The sequence below is a fragment of the Cervus elaphus genome, chromosome 12, assembly GCF_910594005.1.
Source record: "Cervus elaphus chromosome 12, mCerEla1.1, whole genome shotgun sequence".
Classification (NCBI taxonomy): domain Eukaryota; kingdom Metazoa; phylum Chordata; class Mammalia; order Artiodactyla; family Cervidae; genus Cervus; species Cervus elaphus.
Window position 1 is genome coordinate 48,362,342 of NC_057826.1, and position 9,959 is coordinate 48,372,300.

Below are 9,959 nucleotides of genomic sequence, written 5' to 3' on the forward strand. Positions count from 1 at the left end.
GGTTCCTGTTCTCAGGAGGACTAGGATATCCCAAGCCTGGTTTCTGTAAAGAGCTGCTCTCTCAAGCTCCCTGGGCACAGCAAAAGGATAGGGGGTTAATGAGGGGTGGGGGAGACATTGCTTTCCTTGTCTCATTGTTACTGCTTAGGGCATTGGAGTGAGGGGTGGGTTTATGTTCATCCTTGTTAATAAAGCTGGGCTTTTCCTGGAGGCTGATGGTGACCGGAGGCTTCTTGCCAGCTGCCCAGGCACTTCTCTCATAAATGCACAGAAGAGCCTGTTGAGAATCCTGTAAACACAGCACGTCTGTCTATCGAGAATCCAGCCCCAGGTGGGCATTAGGAGGCAATATATAAGAGGGCACCAAAAATCTTAATCAAAATGCAGTATTAGAAAAATTAGTGCAAACCACCCGTGGTGCACAGGATGATAAGATTTCACATTAAGATGGGATTTACGTAGGACCCTGCTAAGCCAGGAGGGAGCTTGAGGCAGGAGGGAAAGTCAGGGCGACTGACCTTGACCCAGCCCCGCCCAGCTCTCTGTCGGCAGCAGCCTCACATGCTGCCAGGTGGGCAGTTTGCTCCCTGCTGCTGGAGAGACAGGCACCTTGTCCACTCCCTGGGGTGGAGAGACAGGCACCTTGAACCCCTTCATCTCTAGAGAGAAAGTGAGCCTCAGTCCGGGGCCAGGAAACATTCCCCCTGTTGTCTTACAGACTTAAGAAGCTGCCAAGCAAAGTGCTGGATGACGTGGATGACGACGACGACCTCAGCACGGATGGGGGGAGCCTCTATGAGGCGCCGCTGAGCTACACCTTCCCCAAGGACAGCACCGTCATCAGCCAGATCTGAGCCCACTCCCAGGGGCCGTGGTGGGAGGCGTGAGAGGGAGCGCCATCGCCTCCTTTTTGCAGACCAGGCATCTCCTCTTGACGTCACGTCCTCCTGGGATCTCTGTGGTAGCACAGCTCTGGTGGCGTGGGCAGCAGCTCTTGCAGGGTACGTGTCGAGGTGCCCGCGGCCACGTGGCAGGATGGAGCCCCCTTCTGCGCAGCTGTCTGCCGTGCCATCTGCATTGCTGCTCCTCCCCCACGTTCCCCTGTCAAGAGAAAGGATCCAAAGGCTGGTTCCTATTCAGTAGCCCTGGTATGGGGGAGGGGATGATGTGCAGACTGTATATATTTTAAAAAATCAAACCTTCTCCTAGACTGCTGCTGTTCCATTTTGGAATGTTGCAGAGGCTTCATGGGGTGGCTTGTTTGTCAAGTTCACATGTGTCTATTGAGTATTATTTTTAAAAATACAAAGCTACTAGATTTTTAAATATTATGGAGCTAGAGGCAAGAAGGAGAAAGTAGAATAAAGACCACTCTGGACCTCAGAGTTGGAAAAAGGAATTGTTGAGGGGATGAGGGACAGTTAATCCTGAAAAAAGAAGTTCAGGTGGTTTTAGTGAAGAACTCCCTGAAGGAAGGAGGGGAGGGTAAGTCTGAGGTCACTTGTATCTATGGTCCTTGGTTGCTTATTTTATCTAGAATTTTGTTATGATTTCTGAACCACATTGAGTCGATTCTGGTCACTAATTGCAATTTCTTTTGTGCAGGTAGAGTGGGGAGACTTGTTTGTAAGGTTTTTCCACAAATAATGTAGTTTCTGGAGGCTGGAGCCTTCCTGTCATTTCTTATTGGTTCCTTCCTTCCCCTTCCCAGAGCAGGTCTGCAATCTATACTCTTGGGGCCCCTGGACCAGTTGTTGGTGGGTGGGCACTGGGGGGGTTTGGGGAGCAGGTTCATGGACTTAGACTTGAGGAAGAGGCAGGTGATGGGGAAGTAGGGGAGATGAGCAGGTGTGTGGGGGTGTAGGTAGGAAGGAGGAGGAGAAGTTCTTGAAAGCTGGGGGATGTGTAGAGAAGAGGCGGGTTGAGCAGGTTCCCAGGTTTATGTCAGGAGAGGGAGAGAAGCAGCAGAAGTCAGAGAACTGTCTGTACAAACTGGAAGATTCCTTCTCACTTCTGGGACGAGGGATAGGGGCCAACCGAGGCAGGAGTACCTGGGACTGGGTGAGGTCTGGGCAAGGCCAGGTCCCTGGGATGGAATTTTAGGGAGGCATTGGGAGTCTGCAGGGTATCCAGCACTTCCTCCCGGGCTTCCTGTGGCGGTTCCCAGGCTCACCCAGATGCCAGGTCCAGTCACAGCTGGTCAGGCCCATGGCCAGGGAGGGAACCCTGCAAGTGGTATGCGTGTGAGTGTTTGGCTGCCTCACAATGTCTCGATGCATCCTGGAATGTGAGAAGCCTGTGACCCTGACACGCCCTGACAGTTGCCGTTTGGAGCAAGGAACCTCAGTGCCCTACCTGCCCCAGGTCACAAAACCCACCCATCAGGATTCAGAATGGTCAACCCCATTCATGGGTGGGTGTTGTCACCCACTGTGGGTGAGGCCCCCAGAGCAGAAGCACGAAGCCTTCCTCTACCTCTGCTGGGTGGGGTGCCTCTTGTCTCTGCTTACTTATTTGGAGTATGGAGACATGCCTCCCTTTAACCATTCATTCATTTAGCAAATACTTATTGGACATCCATGATACCCCAGCCTCCGGCACTGGGAACACAGCAGGGAATACAGAGGCTCACAATCCCTACCTTCCTGGAGTGCTGTCGGGGAGAGGGTGACAGACAACAGCCACACTGATGAACACGGGCAGAGCCTCTCCGAACACATCCCGGAGCCCCTCCATCCTCTTGGGGACGCAGCAAGCCTGCGGTTGGTGGACTGGCCCACCGGAACCCCGAGCAGTCCTTCGACTCTCGCACGTCGTTGAGTTCCCCGCTGCTTCCACCACCATTGGGTATTTGCCAAGAAGCCTGCCCAGCAATGTTTCACATCTCGTTCCTACGGATTGGAGATGGAAAAGGTTGGGGCCCAAGAACCCTGGGAGCGTGTCAGCTGGTGTCTTGGTTTGTGAGGAAGTTACTGCCTCTAATTCTGGCCAGTTCCTTCCGGTAGCCACAAGGCAGGCTGCAAGAAGCACACTGTCTGTGAAAAGAGAACAGAGTTCACCATTCAGAAGTCCAGCATCTTTACCCTAGAGGTGAGACATTACCCATGTCGACCAACTCGCCCTTCTGCGCTGTAATAGGACTGGCAGTGAGCCGGATGCATGCAGTGTGCTGAGCTGGAAGGAACACCAGCCTTGGAGCTGAGATAGATGTCGTCAAGTTTCGGCTCATTTTAGCCCAGTGACTTTGATGGGATGACCTTGAGATAAGCGTGCTCACAGCAACAAACTATGCGGGATGAATTGAGGACCAGGGCTCAAGGTCCTTGCCAACTCTGACGTGCTATTGTTCTTTGATTTTATGTACACATATACGTTTTTTTCTGTTTGTTAAGAACTAACTCTACTCAAGAATATTTCCTTTAGCTAGTTTTAAAAGAAAAAAAAATATTTAATAAACAAGTATGTGGCCAAATGCTGTGCTGAAGAGACAATCATCATATAGCTTTATAATTTTTCTTCCTGCTTCTGAGTGTCATCCGACGAGGCCGATAGGCTTATTGTGTTGGGTTTCTGCTTGCGGGTCTGGTTTGATTGCCTTGGTTTGTCACATGGAGGAAATTATCTTGGCAGCTGCCTCCTGTAAGTGAACTCCTGGAGAAAGCGAGTTTGCCTTTCAATAAACGATATCGCCCAACAGGACTCTTGACTCTCCTGTTATTTCGGCTCCCTTGTTTTCTCCAGATCTTGGCTCCCTGTCTGCCAAGAAACAGCCCAGCTGAATGGCTGGAAAGTCCTCAAGGTAGAGAAACTTGGGGCATTCCAGGCTGGGAGTTGGGTGGGAGGGGGTGAGGGGGGAACACAGAGGATTAAATGTACCCGGATTGTTGTGATGGTCTGAGAAATCCAGACGGCCCATTTCCAGAAAATGGCAAAAGGGGAAGTGTGTTGGTAACTGAGAATGAACAGGTACCCGCTGTCTAGTCCTTGTCCTGAGCTGCGCGCTGTGTGTACATCATCTCATTCGACTAACAGTAGGTTCCACGGTTGCCCTTTTATATGAAACAGAAGTCACTTCTGCGTGCGAGGGACCTACACTGCTTCTCCTCTGCTCTCAGAGCTTTGCTCGCCCTGTCCTCTGGCGGCCGAGCCCTGCAGGCCCCGGGGCTCCCCCCGGGGGTCAGCTGGGGGAAGCAAGTGAAGGTCAGTGTTTCTCTGCTTGTCACTCCCTCCTCCGTGCAGCGTTTCTGGCTGTGGTGCCTGTCGAGTGGCTATACCTCCTCCAGTTCCCAAAGCGATCAGGGCTGCCCGCTGCCGTTCCTCTGGGCCCTTCAGCAGGCCTGGCGGGTCCTCCGGGCACTGCTTCCCCATGGGGAGTTTCTTCAATAAACCCCTTTGCGCCGCCACAGGCAACTGCTGCTTCCTGCCCAGAGCTGTGCCCACTGCCCCCTCAGCACCCCCAGTAATGCCTGCCCGTCCACCTATCCTGAAGCCCTTGACTCTCTCTGTTCTGACTAAACAGAGCATCTCAGATATTAATGGGGATTTCTAATTTTCATAAGTCCTTGAAGTTTTTCCATAAATTGTTTGCCCTTTTTTTAAGCATCAGAATTATTGGGGTATAACTTTCAAGGTAAAAGACACTCTTTTGGCACTAGTTGCTTTTGAAACTGTAATCTCTTTGGCCTCTATGCTAGGGTCCTCCTGGTGGGCATAAGAGACCCTGAGAGGTTACCTGTTAGGTTAGACCTGTGGGAGGGGTGTGTGGGACTCAGGACCTCAGAGCCAGAGAGAGGAAGTCCTTTCGGGCTTGCAGCTCCTTCCCCCACGTTCTCAACATTCCTTCTTTGAGCTTGTGGATGAGTACAGCGGTTCTGTCTTGAAGAAGGTCATCAACCAGAAAGCTTTCTGCTCGAAACTTTCAAAGGACAGGAGAAAATGCCTCGACAGCAGTTCCTATCAGCAGCCAAACAGCCCCAAATCCAGAAATTCCAGGCTTGGTGGAGGGATCAGCAGACTTGGTCTGCTCTCAGATCTGCACTGAATATCATGGTGGACATGCACGTGTATGACCTGAGGCCCGGCCTGTCTCAGCAGCAGAGCATGAGCTGAGTGTGTGCCCCATGCTGGGTTCGTTAAAGCTGGAAAGACTGGCAGTGCCCTTCCAAGAGACATTCAACAAGAATACCTATTCTGTGAGGGAAGTTTGCAAGTTTCCTACTGTGAGCAGTCTCAATCTCACAACAGATTGTCAACAACTCCTCCCGGATGGAGAGTGTGGTTCCAGAGGTTTTCTAGGTAAACAAAAATAAATGCTTTTATGAGAAAGGCAAAAGTGTTCACAGGGAAGGGATCTGAGGCTTGGCAGGGCTGGGCATTTTCCCATAGGTTGCATCTGAAGTAAGTACGACCTGCCAGTGTGGGCTAGGTGCTGCTGCAGATGCAAGGTTTAAGGTACAGTCTAGGACCTTTATATGCTTACAGTTTGATTACAAAATGATTATTAAATAAAGTGGAAATTAGATACAAATATTAAGTCCTTCGTATATGTATGGAACACCAAATATGTCTTCTCTTGGGCTTTGCTAGCCCTTCTGTCTAGTTAGTCTTGCCGTTTCCCCCTGGTTTTCCACATAAAATTCAGTAGCTAAGTGTGTTGAGCACTTACCTGCCATGTATTGGGTGAACGCTTTATGTTTATTGACTCCTTGATCCTTCTGACCACCCCTTGAGCAGGTGCTTGTGGCAAGTGAGACAGCCCCGACAGAGGGAATTATTAACCTTACCCAGGGCACAGGGGGCTGGTGGAAGAGCCGGGAGTGGAGTCTGAGTGTGTGTCTGGAGTTCACACTCGGTGCTAGCAATCTCTGCTGCCTCCCACCCACACACCCGTCCCTGGAGGACGAAGATCTTCCATGCGTTCCTGGGTTCGGGCCTCCCGAGGTCTCTTGATCTTCCTCTTTCAGATCTCCCCTTCATTTGTGAGTCTGTGCAGCTCAACGGCCTGCTCTCTGCCTCATCAAAGGGCAACCTCTTTGAGAAATCAAACTTTTAGAAATCAAAGTCAACCTCTGAAGTCACAGACTTAATGGATGAGGCTAGTCACAGATCTCAGCTGCTCTTTTAGCATCCTTAGGGGTACCACCCACTTCCTACTTTGATCTTTGGATCTCTCGTTGTACCACTGATGGCTTTTTGGTGCTGTACTAATGTAACTTGCCTGGGCCTGACCTGGTGGTAGTGTGCTGGGGTGGTCATTGGGCCTTCCCACCATCTCGCTGTGTGCAAGGTGGTCTTGGGTAACACCAGTAAATCCCTGGGTTTGGGTGAGTCTCAGGGAATGTTGACCTTCCCAATCCCCAGAAGACCTTGGGATGAGAACCTTCTAGAATTGTACATAACAGTAATAGTCTTCTTGCGTTATGTACCTTTCATATTAGTTTTACATTCAAAACTGCACCTGCCACCTGAAATCAGCAGGTTGTCCTCGATGGGACACTATTGACTATGGCCACTAATGAAACCCCTCACCCCGGATCAGCTCTTTAAAGAATATGGGGTGGTTGGGCTGAAATCTGGGAACCTTTGACAGCAGTGGGCTGCCTTCTGGAGGTAGCACGTGGTTTCTACTGGACTGATTGGGACTGGGCTCTGGGTCCCTGCCAGTGTGCAGGGTCTGACCAGTGTTCAGGGAGGGAGGAAGTCTGCTGGGCACAGCCAGCTTCAGGACTGGGCACAGCAGCTTCAGGGCCTTTACCAAGGTCATCCTGAAGGAAGGGGATCCCTCTGCCCAGGCAGTCCCAGGAGTGGTTGGACTCCAGCTGTGGAAGCTGACTCCCTGCCTCCTTAACTTGGTCTCTCAGCTAGGGTGGGGGTGATGTGTGCCGGGTGGGAGAGGTGGTGGGCACCTGCCTTGCCATCCACACAAGACAGAGGGCCTCCCTCCTGAGCCCCACCTGGGACAGTCAGGTTTGCCCTGTGGATGGACCTTATTTTGGGGCAGTGGGAAGGATTCTTTCTTAACATCTGAAATCCCTCAACAGGGTAGAAGCTGCACTTGGGCAGACTGCTGTGGGCAGGAATCTTTATCTGATTTAATCTGCAGCCTGCAAGGCAGGTGGTGTTACCCCCTTTTGCACGTTAGGAAACATATATGTGCAGAACAAGAAGTCACCGACTAGTCAGTAGTGGGGGTGGGGATGAAGTCCCCTGTCTGCTGCTCTTACTGGGCAGACTTTCCTCACACCTTGGCCCTTCTCCCTTGCTGCCCCTCTGAACACCCACTGCTGACTCCCCTGACTGCGGACAGTTAGGCACAAGGGCTGGGAGTTCGTTGGTGGTCACGGTGCCTGGCTTCTGATTTGCAAACTTGCACTTGGACTGTGAGGCCTGGGTGAAAGGAAAGCAGCCCGCCTGTCCATTCCTCTCTGCAAGCCCCCTCCTGCCAGCTGCTGGCTGCCAGCCTGGCTAACCTTGTTCCAACTACCTGGCCTCCTTGCCCTTCCAGGACAGCCTTGTTTTCCAGGAAAGAACTTAGAAAACAAGATAAACCGGCTGTATCCGGTTAAATGCCCTCCCGCCTCTGACAGGGCTGAGCTGGTGCGCCTGCCAGTCCAGCCAGCTCCTTGTGTGCCCGGTCCGTCTCTGGCCTTCCTTGCCTTCCCTCGGGTCCCAGTGACTCCTGTGGTTGTGGACGTGGGGCTCCCTGCAGAGTTGGGCAAGGAAACGGGATCTGAAGACGAGGGACAGGGCCCTCTGGGGCTCCCGGCACCAGAGGCAGTCGTGTGCACTCTCCCTGCGCAAACATCTCCTGGCATTTAGATAATGAAGAACTAGAAAACAGAACTGGCCTCCCTTCACCCTGTCTGCAGCCTCCTGGTACAACCCAGGTATTGTTCCTGGTTCACACTTGACTTCCTAAGCCAGCTTCATTTTCTGAAACAAATAGCTCACCCTACTACCACCTCCTCTTCATAGCAGTTAAAAAAATTTTTTGTCTGTCTGTCTCATTGCTGCTGGATGCTAAAATCAAGCTACAAAATGCTCATGGGCTTAATAAACTCATGTGGCCTACCAGTCTAGGCCCCATGGAAAGGTTAGGTGTGCCCAAGATAGCTTAGTGCACCCCAGTGATGGGCAGGGGCATGCATGCAGGAGGCATCGAGCTCCCCCTGCTGGTCATCACCTGGTCATTACGTTGGAGGATGCCAGTGTGTGTCCAGAGCTGCTTTCTAGATGTTAAGAGGCCATGTGTGGAGTTAGTCCCTGTGACTTGGCTACCAGCATCAGCAGCAAAGATACTTAGGGAGTATCAAATATGATGAAGACAGAAACAGGCAAGATAAAGCAGCTTGGCACCGGGTCTCAGAATTTCCATTTGAGGACTTCTGGTTTATCTTGTTGAGAAAGTTATGTTCCCACAACCAGGAATTAATAGTGGTTAATATTTGGTCATATCTTATTCACATTTTAAATAAGAGAGAAGATTTCCCTTTGACCCTCACTCCCTGCATAATTCCCTTTGCTCTCTGCCAAAGGCAACCATGATTCTGAGAATCAGTCAGTTACATTAGCATCTAGGATAAAAGAAGAATGACTGGAGGTGAGACTGTTACAATTGTTTTAAACATACTCTATGGGGGGAAGTCAGGACCTTAATAGTTGCTGTGGGGAGGGATGAAATCCCCAAGGGGAACATAATTGGGTAATGGTTTGAAGACTAAGCTATTCCTAAAGGTGAACCCAGGTAGGGGTAGAGCCTTGGCTTGGCCAAGCTGGGATATCCAGGCTTGGGAGTCCTGAGCTTACTTCCCTCCATGGTGGAGAGATCTCACGCTGCCCTGGAAATACTCTTTCCCCTTCCTTATCCACCATATGCTGAACGAATATTGAAGAGTATTGATCTGAGGGATCACCTAGTTATTTGCCTGTTTGGGAAGTGTCATCTTGAGTTGCCTGTGGTTCTGGTTCGTCTAGTTTCAGGCTCACAAAGTCCGGGTCTCATTAGCTCCCTCTGCTGGACAGCAAACAGCACAGCATCCTCCATCATCCCTGAGAACACCCAGTCTGGGCCTGGCATGGGCATTTGTTCCTTGGCTGTTGCTTCTATGGATCCTTGTGCTCGCAACTTCCTGGATGGTCACAGCGGTGAGGAAGAAGGCTGTGCTCCTCACTCAGGGCCAGCTGGGCGCTGGTGGCCGTGTTTGTTTTGCCACGTTCTGTTTGGACCCTTGATGATCAGAATGTGAGCATCATTTGATAAACTTTCCTCTTTGGGGATTTTAAGAGTTTAGTGACATGGATCTTACTTTGTGAGATGGAGTAAGGCACAAGTCATGGAAACTTTAAAGTTTGGGTAAACTTTGCTTTTAACTTCAGCTTTCCAGGAGCTGGAATCCTTACATACCAGGAGCAGCTCTTTGAACATTTTGTCAGTGGAGGCGTGCCTTATGTTGTTTGTTCTTCCTTAGGTGTATATTTCCTAGCCAGAAGTTTCTAAAAATAAGATCACACCTCAACTTGCCAGAGGCCTCATGTATTCTCCTGCTTGGCAATTGCAGGGATTGAAAGATACCCTTTCTTTCTTTACGTATTTGTTTTCCATATAAAATAGAGCAACTGTATTAACAAAAAGTTGGAAATAACCCTACCAGCCTAATGTAGTCATCATGAGAATGTTCTTTATTTTTACTGGAGTATGGTTACTTTGCAATGTTATATTAGTTTCTGCTGAATAGCAAAGTGAATCAGCCACCCATATATGTATATTCCTCTTTTCTGGATTTCCTTCTCGTTTAGGTCACCACAGAGCATTGAGTAGAGTTCCCTGTGCTATACTGTTGGTTCTCATTAGTCATATGTTTTATACATCAGTTCAGTTCAGTTCCTCAGTCGTGTCTGACTCTTTGCAACCCCGTGGACTGCAGCACACCAGGCTTCCCTGTCCATCACCAACTCCTGGA

The 9,959-nt window shown here is 50.4% G+C and overlaps 1 protein-coding gene across 8 annotated transcripts in view; it reads left to right on the forward strand.

Moving 5' to 3' along the window:
* CGNL1 (cingulin like 1) overlaps positions 1–3,699 on the forward strand; it is a 170,888-nt gene extending 167,189 nt beyond the window's left edge. For all 8 annotated transcript variants that reach the window (XM_043919010.1, XM_043919011.1, XM_043919015.1 and 5 more), the window contains one exon: positions 719–3,699. In XM_043919010.1, the coding sequence (XP_043774945.1) occupies positions 719–854 (136 nt within the window). In that variant the 3' untranslated portion in view covers positions 855–3,699. The remainder of the gene's footprint in view (positions 1–718) is intronic.
* The last annotated feature ends 6,260 nt before the right edge of the window (positions 3,700–9,959 follow it).